Source organism: Daphnia pulicaria, chromosome 1 (assembly GCF_021234035.1).
Source record: "Daphnia pulicaria isolate SC F1-1A chromosome 1, SC_F0-13Bv2, whole genome shotgun sequence".
Lineage (NCBI taxonomy): Eukaryota > Metazoa > Arthropoda > Branchiopoda > Diplostraca > Daphniidae > Daphnia > Daphnia pulicaria.
The window spans coordinates 10566219-10583747 of record NC_060913.1 but is presented as its reverse complement, the minus strand read 5'-3'; the positions used below and the strand labels follow the sequence as shown (position 1 = coordinate 10583747).

General features: G+C 38.0%; 3 protein-coding genes and 2 long non-coding RNA genes across 12 annotated transcripts in view; 2 read left to right on the top strand and 3 right to left on the bottom strand.

The window, feature by feature from the left end:
- Nucleotides 1-54: 54 nt before the first annotated feature.
- Nucleotides 55-3416, top strand: LOC124345218 (serine/threonine-protein kinase PLK4-like). The gene is made up of 10 exons (XM_046798285.1): nucleotides 55-184; nucleotides 247-342; nucleotides 412-735; nucleotides 799-891; nucleotides 965-1108; nucleotides 1166-1464; nucleotides 1542-2025; nucleotides 2102-2244; nucleotides 2311-2894; nucleotides 2962-3416. The coding sequence occupies exons 1-10, from the start codon at nucleotides 158-160 to the stop codon at nucleotides 3186-3188; spliced, it is 2421 nt and encodes an 806-aa protein (XP_046654241.1). The 5' UTR covers nucleotides 55-157; the 3' UTR covers nucleotides 3189-3416.
- Nucleotides 3417-4918: 1502 nt separating this feature from the next.
- Nucleotides 4919-6453, top strand: LOC124350444. Of its 2 annotated transcripts, XR_006920971.1 has the most exons (5): nucleotides 4919-5184; nucleotides 5243-5386; nucleotides 5457-5562; nucleotides 5814-5896; nucleotides 5956-6453. It is a non-coding gene; the product is annotated as an uncharacterized LOC124350444 (long non-coding RNA). The 2 variants fall into 2 exon arrangements; XR_006920977.1 differs by lacking the exon at nucleotides 5814-5896.
- A 180-nt stretch (nucleotides 6454-6633) lies between these two features.
- LOC124350680 lies at nucleotides 6634-7903 on the bottom strand. The gene is made up of 3 exons (XR_006921086.1): nucleotides 7585-7903; nucleotides 7175-7390; nucleotides 6634-7100 (listed from the first exon to the last, which is right to left on the bottom strand). It is a non-coding gene; the product is annotated as an uncharacterized LOC124350680 (long non-coding RNA).
- Nucleotides 7904-8958: 1055 nt separating this feature from the next.
- LOC124349929 (CBL-interacting protein kinase 16-like) lies at nucleotides 8959-14055 on the bottom strand. Its single transcript, XM_046800875.1, has 12 exons — nucleotides 13393-14055; nucleotides 13155-13328; nucleotides 12963-13095; nucleotides 12763-12899; nucleotides 12499-12684; nucleotides 12271-12443; nucleotides 12120-12196; nucleotides 10974-11117; nucleotides 10679-10911; nucleotides 10458-10622; nucleotides 10053-10371; nucleotides 8959-9987 (listed from the first exon to the last, which is right to left on the bottom strand). The coding sequence occupies exons 1-12, from the start codon at nucleotides 13650-13652 to the stop codon at nucleotides 9739-9741; spliced, it is 2250 nt and encodes a 749-aa protein (XP_046656831.1). The 5' UTR covers nucleotides 13653-14055; the 3' UTR covers nucleotides 8959-9738.
- Nucleotides 14056-14455: 400 nt separating this feature from the next.
- LOC124344888 (putative protein kinase C delta type homolog) overlaps nucleotides 14456-17529 on the bottom strand; it is a 52216-nt gene continuing 49142 nt past the window's right edge. For 5 of the 7 annotated variants that reach the window (XM_046798258.1, XM_046798259.1, XM_046798257.1 and 2 more), the window contains 4 exons: nucleotides 17257-17395; nucleotides 16499-16687; nucleotides 16286-16426; nucleotides 14456-16202 (listed from right to left, as the gene is read on the bottom strand). In XM_046798258.1, the coding sequence (XP_046654214.1) occupies nucleotides 16056-16202; nucleotides 16286-16426; nucleotides 16499-16687; nucleotides 17257-17395 (616 nt within the window). In that variant the 3' untranslated portion in view covers nucleotides 14456-16055. Of the gene's footprint in view, nucleotides 16203-16285; nucleotides 16427-16498; nucleotides 16688-16796; nucleotides 16936-17256; nucleotides 17396-17529 lie in introns of all 7 variants that reach the window. The other 2 variants (XM_046798261.1, XM_046798256.1) reach the window with 1 other exon arrangement.

Sequence of the window (17529 nt, the reverse complement as noted above, 5' to 3'; positions counted from 1 at the left end):
TTTAAAAACGGCGGCTTGCCCCGCCATTGTATTAGCTACAGTGCATTTTGTGGTGACGGTTATGTGTGTTTACTTTCCTTCCAAGTGCATTTTATTTTTATACAACTTAGTTAAACATTTTTTGGATACAAACATTCCATGATTTCGGAGTTTTACAATGGCGTACTTTGGAAACTCAATAGAGGTAAAATTATATGCATGTTGAAAATACTGAATGTTAGTCAAACAAACAATTTTTCGTTTAAGGATTATGAACTGTATGAACAAATTGGCAAAGGAGGTTTTGCCTCCGTTCATCGTGCCATTTGCAAAGCAAACGGAATCCCAGTTGCGATCAAAATGGTACGTTCAATGATACAGTATTATTTCAAATTCTTGAAATTACCTCAAAATTCTTGATTAACCTGACAGATAAACAAGAAGTTGATGCAAGCTGCTAATATGACAGAGAGAGTCAGACAAGAAGTGGCTATCCATTCCAGACTTAGCCACCCATCAATTCTTCAACTCCATGCTTTTATTGAAGACAGTGATTTTGTTTACTTAGTTTTGGACTTGTGTGAAAATGGTGAATTCCAACGTTATCTAAAATCTCTCGGCCATCCCTTAAATGAAGATGAGACACGTGAAGTTATGAGTCAGCTATTGGAAGGCTTGCTTTATCTTCATTCACATCACATCCTTCACAGGGATCTTTCATTAGCTAATCTACTTTTAACAAGAGACATGAAAATTGTAAGTGACTTTTATTTATCATCATTACTCCATAACTAGTTTCAAATACAACTTTGTTGACAGAAAATTGCAGACTTCGGGCTTGCCACTCAACTTAATCATCCAGATCAGAAACACATGACTATGTGTGGAACTCCAAACTACATATCTCCAGAGGTAATTAACATTTTGCACTGATGATGTTATTCACTCATTTCATGTTCATATTTAAAATGTATATTTAATTTAGGTTGCTACACGTAGTTCACATGGATTTGAAGCAGATGTTTGGGGTCTCGGATGTTTATTGTATACCCTTTTGGTGGGACGCCCCCCTTTTGACACTGATGCCGTGAAATCGACTTTGACACGAGTTGTAATGGCTGACTATAAGGTAGATTATTTGTATTTCAGCAACTCGAATATCTTTAAAAAAAATAATCCATTGTAGTTGCCAGTGACTTTGTCTGCGGAGGCCAAAGATTTGATTCAGCGACTATTGAAGAAGAATCCTAAAGAGAGGCCAACTTTGATGGAAGTCATGAAACATCCTTTTATGAACAAACGTAGCCATAACGATATTGATAGTGGTCTTTTCACAATGTCAACTGTACCCTCAATAATGACTCCGTCCATCAAATCCCAAACGCCGATGCTACCGAAGCTCCGTCGGTGTAACAGTAATCGAGAAATGAATACCGGTCCAATTTTAGCATTGCCTAAACCGACATCTAATAGCAGCAAACACTCGTAAGGGAAAGAATTCGTTTTTACTAAAGTTGCCGTTCTTGTAATTATCTTAATTTTCTTGTTTTGTTTTATCACAGAGCTCATTCATTACCCGACAGCCGAACGCATACAGAAAGTAGAAATCGTCGTGTTCAGTCATGGGGTGAACCTTGCATGGGAACACCCCTACCTGTTGCGACCAGCAGTGAGAGACAATGTGACAATCAGTGCGGAAGACATAGTTGTCATCACAACCCTTGTCAACTAAGTTTAAACAATCGAAGCACCCACTGCAGCCATCATTCTCCATGTCAGAGCTTTTGTTCGCATGGAGCCAGTTGCCAGTGTCACGCTGCTAAGCCACCAACGCCGAATCCTGTTAATCCATCGAATAGGAGTCATTGTCTCAACAAGCCAACTCCGCCGCTATCAACTGCCCGCTTGAAAGCTAGCCGACAACGAACAAAGAACGCCATATGTTCCATTCTCGAGCAGGGCGAAGTTTGTCTCGAATTTATCCGAAAAGTAAAGGAAGCAGAACGTATTGTGGATGTTTGTCGAATCTCAGGCGATGGAATGAGAGTAAGTAGTGATTTTTTCGTGATTTTTTGTTCTTACATTATAATTACTTACATTATTTGCCTTCTTATTTTATTAGATCGTCCTTTATCAGCCTAACAATGGTAAAGGTGTGGCTGTAGCTGATGTTCCTCCTCCTTTACCGTCAAAAGGAGCAGACGCAATTTACTCTTACGAGAGTCTCCCTTCTGAGTATTGGAAAAAGTATACGTATGCTTCTAGGTTAGTTCTCTAAAGTTACCTTTTCCTATCTGGTTGAAATCTAACAGTGTATTGTTATTTACCTAGGTTTGTTAATCTGTCTAAAGCAAAGACCCCCAAAGTAACTATATTTACTGCTCGAGCAAAGTGCATTTTAATGGAAAATGGACCTAATGCTGATTTCGAAGCGCTCTTCTACTCTGGATGGAAAATGGCCCGTTCATTGAACAGTCTACAGATAACAGAGCCGAACGGTCTCATGTCGACGCTGACATTAAAGAACGATGATGAACCACATCTGGATCGTGAGATTACGAGAGATTTTTGGAATCATTTGAAGGAGTGTTACGCTCACTGCGAACGGATTGAGGCGTCTGTCAATCAGTTGGCTTCACTTCCAGTTGCCAACGGTTCTCTTCAATTTTTCCCACTTACAATAGGACGAAAACCGATCTCTCCAAGCTCCACCAAACTGTCGCTTAGCAATAAGGAAAATCGAATGACGGAACCTGTTCTTAGTGGTTTAAAATCCTTTGATGGATCTGTTCGTAGTGCCGCCAATAGTTCCTGCAAGAGCTCGTCACTTCGACGGTTAGATCAGCATAACCCAGATAATATTACTAAAGCGATTGATGTCCCCGGCATCGGTCGGGTCTTCCAAAAGAATTCGGGTAAGAATTACTAAAAGCGTCCTTTTACACAAAAACTGATTAATGAATGTGTACTTTTTCTCAATAGGTCAAGTGGAAATACTTTTCGACGATGGTTCACGTATGGGCATTGCTCCAAATTCAACCACGGTTGCTTTTAGTCAGTCCGAGCATATCCGTGCTGAGGTATTCAACACCAAAGAAGTGTTGCCAGACAGGGTACGCCAAAAACTTTCTTTGGTACCTCGAGCTGTTGAACAGCTAGTAAAATGCAATCAAGATCCACCACCATTGAAGTACGGAATTCTTCGGTAGCACAAGTCTAGCTTACTGTGTGTACGGTTTGTGTATATTCTTTCTTCCTTGAAGCCTTTGTTTGAAATTCAATTGTTGTGTGACACTGTACTTACTGCCATTTTAAAACTTTGATCTGAATTTGCATACATGTTGATGTATTTTTGAACGCCAATCGTACGGTAAACGTAGCGACCAGCTGAAAGGATCCACTTTCAGGATTTAAAAAAATATAATGATTTAATAAAGTTTTCGTTATGTAACGAAGAAATCCGCCGTCCATTTGACTACGGCCTTCTAATGTGGCGAGACCCGGGTATGAAAATGTTTATTTTAGTACTAACTGTTATTGTCTGCTTCCACTAGTTGTTGTGTGACTAAAGTGAGGCGAAAACTTGTGGCATGCCGCGGTGATCGTTGAAGATTGTTTACACAGTGATTTGTGTGTTTAGTTTGTGACTTTGTGTCCAATGGTTTAATCTTATTCGGAGATTAGAAGGTCTTTTATAGTTATTTCAGCAAGAAGTAGTGAGAATCAGTCGATCTTAAAAAAAAAGAAAATTGGTTTGTGATGATGAATCTCTGAATTTGCTGTGTTGATGAAGAAGCTTCTACTTCTACGAGTGTTGTTTCTCAAACTAGTGAAGTAAGTATAACACGCTTGTAATGTTGTATTTCGAAAGGTTTCTCTTATTATTTGGCAGTTGCACGAATGTTTTCACCGACCATCGAACAGGACCCGCACGACACGTTCGCCACCATTGAGAAGATGACGGAAAATCACGTCGCTCGTTCCATGGTGTTAAACTTTTTGGCGACCAACTGAGAAATCCTCTGGCGACAGTAGGAACACATTTAATTTGGTAATCCGTCGTTTCGGACCCTACCATTTCGGCCCCATACCTTTTCGGCCCTTTTTAAAAATTTCGACCCGGGGCCGAAAATGTCCAAAACTGGGTCCGAAATGGCTTGTTATAATAAAAAAAATTTAAAGAAAGAAAGAAGTTTGTATTGTTAATTTTGCATTGATATAGATATAGGCATAACATTATTATTCTGGTGTCTTTTCTTATCTTGGGTCTTTTAATAGGTCGGGTTTTTTAAAAACATTTTGATTTGCGTGGACTTTTTTAGTTTTAGTTTTAGAAGGTCTGGCGATAATTTGAAGCTGCTAACCTCCGCCACCAAATTTCTGAGTAAACCAGACGGGCTAATTGAAAGAGGTAAATTGTTCATTGAGTTGAGCATCTAATTGGTTTGAAATATACCAATTCCGCTTTTCTTTATGTGAACTCTTCACGAAAAAGATGTCTCGGATTTTGTCCGACCTGGAAAATAAAGACAAGAAACTCAATCGCGCTTTCACGGACGGGATTCTGGAGGGTATCCGCAACAATATTCGCTGGGCTGAGAAGTATTTGGAACAAGTCTATTTGGTTATCGAATCTCGGATAATGACACGTCGTACGACAAATTCACTCGCCAAGACTAATTGCATTCCCTAAGCTGTTTTGCTGCTTCACCTGCTTGTCCTGATTTCTCCATCTTTTTTTATTTTCATAGTTTTTAGAATAAATATGAAAATATTCGGGGACTACTTTGCATTTTTAATTGATTATAATCGTACCATAGATGAAGACTGCGTTTATTTATCTTTGAATTCATGTAATCGTGTTCGTGTTTGGAAAACATATTTTATTTGGCTGTTGATTTTCATAAAATGGCATCTCTGCTTGACAGTTTCACCGAAAGTGTACGTCGTCTGCTCGCTTATTCCACAGTGCTCAGGGCCAAAACGTCAGACATTTCGTTCGTTCACCTTGATCGTTAGTTACAGACAAGTTGGTCATGGGATTTTATTTCTACATATGCTAAACAGTGAAAGAAACTGAATCAGTAATTGCGAAAATGCCGTTTCTCAATAAGTTTTCTCTTGTTTCTCGGTTGCCCACCTGGGCTGTACCTGTACGTTGGTCACTTCACGCGTCAAGATTTGTATTTTTCTTCATTTAAACAGGTAAGAGCTTGTGAACCCAAAGAAAGAAATTTAATGTAACCAGTCACTGTTGGAAAAGATAACCAGTGGTACCAGTGGCATTCTACAAATTACGACTGACGGATTGTGTAAGAAAGATCATGTAAGGACAGGAAACTTCCAGCAGAGCTATAGATGATTCTATCTCTATAGATACATAAAAGGCAAAATTGTAACACTCCAGGTCTGAAAAGAAGAAAAAAAAACTGCATTGGATTTCCTGTTATAAGTAACTCTTTTCTTCCCTCATTTAGGTGAAATTGAGCTCTTTGAAATTGGACAACAACCATGCCAAGGATAAATTCCTCTTTTTCCTGTACCGGCTGTACATTTTGTAAGAAACACTTCAGAACTATTCAGGTAAATATGTTCAACTTTCTAACTGTGAGACTATACAGACTTAGTTAGTCGGTGACTATCTCTTAACTTATTTGTTGTAGAATTTTCAGTTGTCTACCTTGTAAATGCTTGCTAGCTGTAGGTTCTTTTGCAACTTTTATTCTGAAGGATTGTTTGCATAGTTTACTTTGACTTCTGTCATTTTTGTTTTTGTAATTTAAGACATTGTTTCCTTGATAGTTGATAGTAATTGAGTTTTTTTTTATAAATAGGATTATCAGTAAAGTATGAGCTTCTTTGTTGCTGCCCAACATACACATGGATTTGATGCAGCAAGCTAAGGGCTTCAACTCTTGTAAATAACGCTAAGTGACATTTATTCATCTAGATTAATTCATTTCATTTTGGTTATAGGTTTAGTGTTTTATGTTCGCGTAGTTGCTGTCCGATGTGGCACGTTGTTGAAGCCTCTGCTGGTGAAAGATCTTTCAAGTTCAATTGGCCGTTCCTTGGTGCTGATGTTGTGTTACCGAAGTTGCATCATATTTTGTTAAATTGTCATCGTGACTATTGCAGTTTACCTTTTATAAGTTCAGAAGCAACAAAAACAAATATGGGATGTTATGTCAAACAAATAATAAACATGTTTTTGGGGTTGGGAAAGGAAAATGGTGGATGTTGGAGGGGGGGAGGGAGGATATTTCAAGTTTGGATAAAAATTCAGTTAATCTATAACCCTATAAACGTATCCCTACCAATTAATCTCCAAACCCCACAAACATATACATTCCAATCCTTCAAACCCCGAAAACATACACCTACTACCAACCCTTAGATCTATACCCTTAACCCTATAAACCAATGTTAAACCTTAACCATGTAATATCTGTAATAAATAAAAAAAAGCACTTATAATTTATTATAATTTTTATTATATTTTCAAAATGTTCAACAAATTCAATAAACAGAGCGTCCGGTTCAAGACGATTTTCTTCTGCACGAGTTTAAACGCAACCCACCACCACCGCTGCGGCAATGAGACAAAAAGCGATGGTTTAGTTTTGCGGAAATCTGCATCGTCTTTGTAATTTAACTGACGGAGATTTCCACAAAATATAAACCATGGCTATTTGTTTCATTGGGTAGTGGATGCATTGTTTTAACTCGCACATGCTGTTATAGGTTTTGTCTACGGCCCCCAGAGATAGTATCTGGACCGAGAAGAAGAGAGAAGTACGAGGCAAGTTTTTCCGGGGAGATGTACTCATACTAGGAATCCGGGGTTAGACTCATGACCCTCCAAAAGTTTTCATCGGATCATGTGCCTTCCAAGTCCCCGTTCGACCAGAGCCCTCCCCTCCTCCTGGTTTCACAGCGGGTGAGTGACCACCGGCGGGCGTTGGTTAGTGGTTAGTTAGGGAAACGGGGCCACAGAAAAGAAGGGAGCCCAGATATGCACTTGTCATTTATCTAATAACTACACAATGTATCAGTCTTGAATTGCAGCATTCTCTCGTCAGTTTACAACAGTTGATGTGATCCGTAGCGAAAGAGTTACCCTGTAAAAGCAGAATGAACATTTATTTGGATGACAATAAAATTCAAACAAGGTTGTAGCAACAGAAAGCAGTACCTCAAATCAAAAGAACCCATGTAAGGAAGTTAACAGGGAGATTCAAGGGTAGCAGCCATTGGGTTAGCAAACAAGGAATCTTGTTGACTGTATAGTCCTTGTCCTTTTTCTTCAAACGACATGCCAATTTAGAAACCTGTACTATGTGAATGCCTCCTTCTCATCAAATCTGTCAATCCTGTCATGCCAAGGTGTTAGAATCCTGTAATGAAGAACCTGTAAATAAAAAAACAATAAGTCACCTTGTTTATAGTTTGTGTTATCAATGTGCTTGACATCTATGATCTAGAAATAATTAAACAGTTAGTAGTGTACACTCAAAATCGGGCATGGCTGGGATTCATGATCTAGCAAGTCTAAAAGATGAGATACAGCAATACTGTATTAATAAAGCTAGTAATGGTTGTTACCTGTTTCATTTTGATGGCACATTCAGTAGAATACAATGATTTTGAACAAAATGGTTGACAGCAGTAAGCTACACAACCCTTTCAACACGTTTTCTCCTCTAAGTTGATGAGAAACATTAAGTTTATCCAACATATACACCGAATAGAACACATCACCCGACAATTTACAGACGAAATCACTCGAATAGGGAATTTTCGAAGAAAAAAAAGCTTAACTTTTGACAGCAAACCGCCATGAGCCCATAACTGACTTGATCTAACGATCAAGTTGAATGAACCGATGAACGAAAATTCTGACGTTTTGACATAGACGGGTTTTGGGGAGGGGAGACTCTGAGGAGCTCAGCAGACGTCGGACGTAGTATACTTTCGGGGACACTAAGAAGCGGCGTTGCCATTTGATGCAACTCGATAACAATATGCAACCGCCTAATAAAATATGTTTTCAAAATTCGTGTCTGTCATGGTGTAATTAAGTCTTTACTTTTACACAATGTTCGTGTTACCATGCTGTAAAAGTAACCCAACTAAGTGAACTTTTAAGGTACTACTTTTACACCATGGTGATACCAGTGGCATGGTGTATTACTAATACACCATCGATTTATTTAAGACTAGAGTTATTATGGGTTACTGACAGTAGAACTCCAAAGACAATAGAACCCCAATATTTAAAGAATTTTTTATTTTTTTTTTTTATGCGACAGTAGAACTCCAGTGACAGTAGAACTCCAAAGACATAAGAACTCATTTTTTATTAAAAATACCCCACAATAGAACTCCAGTGCCCGACAGTAGAACTCCACTACGCGACCGACAATAGAACTCCAATAATTTTTTTAAATTATTTTCATGTCCGACGATAGATCTCCAACGATTTTTTTTTTATTATTTTCAAACCCGACAGTAGAACTCCATTGAATTTTGAATATTTATTACTCTATGAGTTCTTCTGTCTTTGGAGTTCTACGGTCGCCATACCGTTATTATGGCTACATTGAACATTCATGTGATCATTTATTCATATTTTTTTTACTGGCCTGAAAGTACCCGGGCACTGGCCTGAATGTCGCTTGCCTGAACGTCACACATCCGTTGCTACTAGCACATATGCTATACTAACATCCTCATGCTACTAGCAACCCGATCTATTGAAGGTTTATTGAGCAGTGCGTGTAGTGTTGACTTTGCTTGAATTCGAAATTCAGAGACCAAGTGTGATGCTGTTTAAGCAAACACACTTGGTATTTTAATTAACCTTAACGAAAAGGCTATTTTTAGATTTAATATAATGTAATTTTTTGTTTTCCAAACTCATGCTATTTTTATTTCAAATGGGAAAATCATCACGAAAAGCCCTTCTTTCTAACGCAATCAGCTGACAATTCTAATTATATTTCTATTCATGGCCTTATCACACACAACCTCTACATACAGTTTGAATTAAGGAGGCGGTGTAAGACACAAAAAAATAAGGATTGGAAAAATCAATTGAAATTGAAGAAAAACTTGCTACGACTCAAACTGAAATAGGAAAGAGAAAATAAGAAACAAATTTGCTATGCTGATCGATAAAAAAGTTGCGCACTTTTCATAACAGATTGAGACCGTAATCGGATTTTTACTTGCCTTTACTGATATTTGATAAAATTCGGGCCATCAGAAAAACACAAGAAAATGCAGTATCATACAAAATTAGGCGATGGGGGAAAGGTAGGCATTTAATAAACCACGCTCGTAAAAAAAATTCACGATAACATACCCAGCTGTTCGGCAACTCTTTTTTTGGTGGTTACTAAGGGCGGAAACGTCGATTATTGTGGTACTCCCCTTTCTCATTCCTCTTGTTTCAAATAGTGCCTTTGTCCCAAACAATCAAGATTCCGATGGACAAATGCCTTGCTTCAGATAAATTTTCTTTCAACTCTTTGAAAAAATAAACAAACAATTTGGAATGCTAAAGAGAAAAAGAAACTGCCACGTAGGTCTGTTACAATGATTTGACATCCAACTGATCTTCGAGTTTTACTACGGCCGTCATGAATTTTAGTATATGCGGTGTAAAACCGTTCAAACGGGCGGTAGAGAATAGAGATGGGGTAAGCCGTATAAACATGGGAAATATTTTAGATGGTGAAGCGCCCTATGATTCTTTCACGCATCTTCTGTGGGAACATCTTCAGCAAAAGAATCTTCTCTTGGAGCGTCTTCTAGAGGAGCACCTTTTAAGGGAGCATTTTCTGGGGAGGAATCTACCGGTGAAGCTTCTTCACTGACGGGTGTTGGGATTTTCTCAAACGCTTGAACCTGATCATTCTCACCGTTGGTCGGTGTTGTCACTGGTACTGGCGCCATTTGCAGTGATTTACGTATTCTATCTCCTTTTCGCCACAAGGTGATTTCCTAATAAAGAAAGAATTTATAGTTAAGTAAGAGAAAGAACTGATGGTTAAAATAATTTATTTAACCTGTTGTTTGAAATAGCGGCGCTCCTCTTCGTCAACGAGAACTAGATTGAGGTAATAACGCACAGAGAATTTTTTGTTTATGTCTCGCATGGTCGGTGTAAGATCGTAACCAGCCAAAAAGACTCTAATGGGTATGCTTTCGCCTCGTACAGGTGATCCATCCATAATTTCATATTTTGCAATGGTTTCATTTTCATTGAAGACATTAGGTCCAGAACCTGTAGTCTCCCTTCGAATGATAGCGATTTCCATGTGCCGAATCTTGATTCTCACCAGAAGGAAGTAGATTTTACCCACTATTACATCTTTCAAATGGTACCTAAAAAATTTTACAAATACAAAACAAAACGATTCATGTTAAATAGGAGAGCCAAAAACACATTATTTAATTTTTTGTTATCATACTTAGACTTGTTGTATTCAAACTCAATATGTAATGAATCCTCTATGCCAACTTCCATTTTGATACTGCTGTTCATTTCTGGATAAGAACTTAGAGTGTGCACTGCCAAGTCTAGTTCTTTGACCAAATCTGTTAATCTTCTAACAACTGTCACTCTCAGGAAGTATCTGTTAAAATATACTTAACAATGTTAATGTTTTTCAATAAAATTCTCAGTTATTACCTGAGCTTGACATTAGTCCCAGTGTAGACTTCATAAGGTTTCTCTACTTGGTTGAAATCAAAATCATAACTAGTGTTATGATGAAGTTCACCAGGACGAGCCAATTCTTTAACTAATGAAGTAAACTCATGATGATTCCCTCTGTCATAATAAAGCTCAATCTGTCCAAGGAATTCTATCTTGATGCCTTGATGTTCCAATTTGTAGCCTGGTCGCTTGAGTGTAATATTAACCTGCAAATAGAAGCAATAATTAAAATCTGTGCACTGAAAATTTGCAATAGACATGGATTTACCTTTCCTGACAGGCTTTCTCCATCAAAAAATAAAAACAGCCTCTCTTTTTTCCCATCTTCGGTTTTAACTTCTGCAGTCCTTCTAGTTGCAGCTCCATCTAGAATAATGTCGATCTCTGCACTTTGTCCAAACCCAAAGAAGCTCTAAACACATACAATTTCCATTAGATCAGACAAAAATTTATTAAATCTATTGATACTACAACTGTATACTAAAATCAGAGTGAAAGCAAATGCTTAACACCAATTCAGTAAACAATTTCTAAATCGCGTATCAAGCCATTCAGTTAAAAACCAAGTGTCAATACAAAAGAAAAATACAAAAATATAACAGGACAATTTCTTTTGTTTCTTAATAATGCCTGGTTACATTTATATAAAAAAACATACCATTTCTCCTCATATAGCTCCGGTCAGAAATATATAACAGGCGTTTTCCGGAGAGAATCCCAAGTTTACTCTTGTCGTCTACACAAGTATCTGTCGACTACAACAAAAAAAAATTATGTAGGAGGCGTTGCCATTTGGTATTGGTTATCCTATTCGAACTTTGAAGTGAAATAACTGCAGAAACACATTTTGTAGAATTTTTTTTTAATGGAACAAAATATGAATGAAATATTCGTGATAAAAAAAGTTGGTTATTTTAAGCCATTCACGGTGTGGTACATATTTATTTTTACAAAGTCATGAATAATCAACACTACATTGATGCGCCATTTGTTTTGGCTACGCGTATCCACTGAGTTTCGACAACTTTTGCAAATTCTAAAGCGAAAAACAACATAAATACACACGAACAAACAAATTTCTGAATTAAATTTCACTTTTATCATGGCGTTAGATGGCAAAAGTTACCGTATGACAAGATAACAACCATACTTCCCGCAAAATCAGATATTTTAGTAACAGCAAACATTAATTTTTTCTTCTCTACAATTACTTTCTCATTCACGGCAAAACACGAAGAAGGCAAAACATTTCATCAGCTAAAACTAAAAAAAAAGGCAAGACCTGGTAAGTTTTATTCACTTGTTAAGACTGTTTGCACGCGGACAATTTTCTAATCCTAAAAGTTCCTCGCCAACGGTCTCTCCGTCGCGACCTTCGCGAATCGGTCGATGAAGCTCCAACTGCCGCAGCTACTGTCCCAGGACTAGAGGGGGCACTCCGGCTGTTTTGTTGCTGCATATGCTGTTGCAATTCTTGTTGTAACCTTTGAGCTAATGTTCAAAATAAACCGTATTAGGTCTGACACGTAAGCTTCAAGGTACTAAACAAGCTAGCAATTGATTACCTGTTAAGTCATGTTCTGTGAAGTAGTGGGAATCACTACAATCATCTTCATCTGAATTGTTTCCATGATGGGACTCCAGATATTTCAGTACCGTCATATTTCGACATTCGTCTCCACGTAAAGGTGGAATGCGGACGGACGGCTCATTTCGCGGATGCCTCTTGATAAACCAACTGCCAAAATAACAATGAAGTATATGATTTTTGAATTTCTCTTATTCTGTGGTACCCATGATGCTGGACCTCCGGTAAAGAGAATCGTAGATATGGATCTTTATGAAGCATTCCTTTGAGAAGATCACCCAATAACTCGTCGACCTCTTCAGGAATTTCAAAAACACCTTCACCAATTTTTTCGAACAATTTGAAAATATTGTCCCCTTCAAAAGGATATTTGCCTGTAGCAATGTTAAACCTTAAACAAAAAGTATTTTCAATCATCAATAAATAAAGAATGCCAAAATTAAATAAGATTACAGATAATCAATCTTACAGAGTTACACCACTACTCCACACATCTACTTTAAATCCTGGGAAAGAATCCAATCCATTAGCAATTTCTGGTGGTTGAAATGCAGGTGATCCCTGACTTGTTTGGCACAGATCATCCACAGCAAACATGTCTAAAGCCTGAAACATCATAAGACAGTAAATATTTTATGTTTTAATTGAATTTAATTGAAAAATGTTTACCTCTGCCACCCCAAGGTCAGATATTTTTAGCATCCCATCTGTTGTGAGCAAAAGGTTACTTGGTTTTATGTCCTTATGAATGATCCCCTGACTGTGCAAATATTCCAATCCATCAATCAGCTGACAAAAGTACCTATATAAATAAATCCATACATTATACATTCAATGCAATTTAAGTAAGCAAAAGATTACCCATGGGCCTGCCAAATTGGAAATTTCTTCAAAGGAGTACTGTCAATCAACTCTTGTAATCCTGACACACAATACTCAAAAATGAGGTACATTTTTTGTTTTTCTTCATTGTGCATGACCTCATATAAACGAATCACATTTTTGTGATTCAACATTTGCAGTAGTTTAATTTCCCTGAAAGATTTGATAACAGTGAAAATGAAAATAGACATTGTGTATACAAAGTTACTACTCTTACCTTTCAACATTTTGCTCTCCGTTTGGTATTCTCCTTAATTTCCTCCTTTTCAGTATTTTGACAGCTTTCCTACATAGTGTCTCTGTATCAAGGACTTCTTTAACCTTACCGTAGCTGCCTTCACCTAGCAAGTCTCCCATGACATATTTGCCAATGAATTTACACTGATTTTTTTTAGATTTGTAGATGATTTGCTCTGAGCTTATCCGGTGGATGAAAGGCATGAGGCCATCATCTTCCAAATTGAATGGGTCATCCATTTTCTTCGTGTGCTGTCCCAAGAGTTGACTTTCTGCCCTGGGAAGTGCAATTCATCTGAAGTTCACAATACATTGGTTGTTGCTTGGCAGATCCATAACTGTAATAGAAATTCACTCTTTGCCGGCGATACACAGCCTACAGAACGCCTAAGAGCGATGTAAATAAGGCGTCCGACAGTTTCTGAAGTTTGAAATTAATAAAGTCCAACAAAAGTGACATCATCCATGGTCGATGCCTATTCAACTCACGTTAGCACATAACAGATAATCAAAGAACTCAATGCTGTAGACAATACTATTCAGGCGTTGGCATAAATATAAGTTTTTTAGTTTCGTCCGGATTTTCTCGATAAAAATTTTTTCCTCTCGCTCAATGAATGCAATGCGGTGTTGCCGGCTGGTACGTAACTAGACGTGTAACGCAGAGACCGGGACCGGGCGGCGGAGGAGCAAAAACCGGAGATGTTATTTACGAAGCATCTTTTTATATATTGCTCTCTGTTTGAACCTCGAAGGTTTTGGGTTACGATAGTTTGAACTGAATCGCACATCTTAGTCCATCAATCAAACCCAATTTTGTAAACTATTTGTCGGTGCATTCTGGATGTATAGCCATGATTCATCAGAAAATTCGATTCCGGAAATGTTTTGAAAGGTTTTTTTATGAAAATAAAAACCTCTTTTTATTTTTAATTGGATATATCAAGTTTATAGTTTCCTGTCATTACGTTTCTTCACGATTTAAAAAAGGACGAAAAGGATTTCAAGCGAAATCGAACCAGTTATTAGTCAGCTACGCAATATTGTATACAAGAGACCGGTGTATTCCTTATACACTGAATAACGACAGTAGAGTTAGAGAGAGAGAGAAGAGAGAGATGGGAAGGAAGACAAAGGAAGAGGCAAATGAAAGGAAAGCAAATTCTTCAGGAGTCGATTAGAAGGCTCCGCCAATAAGTACAAACGGGTGCGTTGTATTTATATTTATAAAATGATACCCCAAACAACTTCAAAAGATATGATTTTAAAAATAAAATAATAATAATCAAACAATAAATTCAGAAAAAAAAACAGAACCAAAAATTCCACAGCTTTTGCTCGGCGTTGCACACCATCATTCATATTTTCAAAATAAACTCCCAAAGGCGGGACCCCGAAAAAGAGGACGGGAACAAACACAAATAATGAAAGAGAATATCGACAAATTATATAATAACGCCCAGACTGCTTATTTTTTTTTTTTTTTTTTTTTTTGCTTTCGTCCGTGTAAACGGTACTTTAGCAGGCAGGCCCATATCATGCGAGGCAATTGAAATCGCGAGCAGGACAGTGATATCAAATCCAATCAAATCCCCACGAGCCAAACCAGTTTGTCAAATGTTTTATGTATACGCCTATATATACTTTTAATATTGCATGAGCGTGTTTATGTGTATATATAGATTTAATTAATTGTATGTATAAGATGCACATGTGGCGTCGAACGCTCTTGCATGACTCGGTTCGTGCCTGACATTTCTTTTAATGTTTGGTGTTCGCCTTTTTCTTTGACGTTTAAAAATAAAAGTCAATTGATTTTTGTTTCTTCTTTCTCTAGCCAATTAATGATTTTAAAAATAATGAATTTAAAAAAAATCAGGAAGTTCTTCTATAGAAGCAAGCACTTTTTTGCGTGCGTTGTGGCTTATAATACAATACAACGTAATTTAATAGCGAAGAAAGTGTCTGTAAGCACCAAGCCATCGATAAAGTTCGATGTCATCTCTTTACAAGTTCCAATAAACCACCGTTTTCCCAAAACAACAACAAAACAAAATCTAGGGAGGAGAGTAAATAACAATGGGACAATAACCAGGGAAACAAAACTGTACATCAAAGACTTTATAATGGCTCTGGGAGCAGCAGCAACGGGACTGGTGAATGAAGGATGAAGAATTCGTCAGTTTTTTTCCGAAATAAAAAAATTGCAACTACAAAACAATAACACATGCGGACTGTAATAAAATGTAAGACATAATTAAATGTCATCAATAATTAACGGTATCAATGGGATCTAATTTCCAAATGGCTGGAAAACAAAATGTCAGCAGCACGAATCATTAAGGCAAACCAGATGAGTTTTTTTTTTTGTGTGTGTTTTGTTTGTTTTCTAAATTGTGGATATTATTTTTGGGTCTTATTTTTTTGGTTTGGATTATGTTCTTTTTTTTCTGACTGCACACAATGTTGACAACGCACTACAAGAAGTCAAAATGATTCCTTAAAAGGCTGAAAGTGATGTTCTAACCAACAAATTCATGTGTTTAACATTCAATGCGTTTTTCTTTGGCGTGTTTGATTCGTTTGATTTCACTTGCAATAATTAGAGTCCTTCACGTTTCTGAGGGGGATTTCTTTTCGTTTTCAGTCGGTGGTGTTGGGGTTGGTGTAAGAAAAGCCTCGAAACTGCGTTTGGTCCATTGAAGCCAGGATGTCCTTGTCGACTGGGGTCAACTGGGGTTTCTCGATGGTGAAAGCCGAGTCAAAGTACTGGACGTCCAAGATGTGCCGCTACGCAGAAAACATTTTAAAATAAAAGTGTGAAAATGATTTTTCTTGTCACGGGTAGATTGAAGAAATGTTAAAAAACTTACCACTTTGGGTTTGAAGGGCGGTTCGATATCTTTCCGATCCAGTCGGTCCCAGTTAATACTCTTGAAAAATGGCTGGTCGATTATGTCGCCGGCTGAGCAACCCGGCGTTCCCAGTCTTTTTTGAGGATCCTTTTCGAGTAACTTTTAGTTTGGCGAAAGAATCAAAAGTCAACAACACTGCACCAAGAAGGAATCGTTTAAAAATTACAGTACCAGGACAAGAACAGCTTTAGTTTCCTTGGCTAAGAAGCGAGGGTAATAAGCCTGCTCGTTGCAGATGCACCAGAAGAGCTCGTCCTCGTCGCAACCGTTAAAAGGTGACTGGCCAACCACCATCTCGTAGAGTAGGACGCCAAAGGACCACCAATCCACGCACTGGTTGTACTTGAGCCCTTTAATGATCTACAGCCAATTCCCAGGGTCATTAGCAACATGTTATAAACAATCAACCGATTGGGTTAGTTCAGAGTTCTAAATTATGACGTGCAAATGACTTGAGAGGTGATCTGACCTCGGGTGCGATGTAATCTGGTGTTCCGCAAAAGGTCGACGCCGGATTTTGGGGATTCAAATCCATGCGGCACATGCCCATGTCAGCCAAACGAACGTGACCGTTCACGTCCAGCATTACATTATCAAGCTTCAAATCACTGTATGGTGTGTCGTGGGAGGTGAAGGACATACATGCAAGCAAAGATTCAAATAGTAATCGACAAGTTAGCACAAGTTAGGTTAGGTTAGGTTAGTTTTTGGTACACTACAAATCTATCACATCATTTCGAATGAAACACCCGCGCTAGCGTTTGATTGGCTCCAAATGTGTCGTGCCGGTTAGAAATGTCCTATAACCTAGGCTAACCTTACGTGGAGTAATCAAATCATAGGTTAAGCTAAATGCTTGATGGCCATCATCGTGACCGTGAATGCACAGGCAAAGGTCTGAGACTGATGGCAGTAAATATGTCGGATACTTCGGGAGCCATGTAGTCGGGCGTGCCGCAAAACGTGTCGGCCGTTCGGTCCAGGTAGATCTGCAGTTTGCACATGCCGAAATCGGCGATGCGGATATGGCCTTCGTAGTCCAAGAGGATGTTGTCCAGTTTCAGGTCTCTTTGGACCATTAATTGTGTTTATTTCATTCATCAGTTTGGTTGGTTTCCCACACAAAAGTGGTTTGAGATAATCATCAAAATTAGCATACCATCGCCATGACGCTTTGTAATATACAATTAACTAGCTATTTA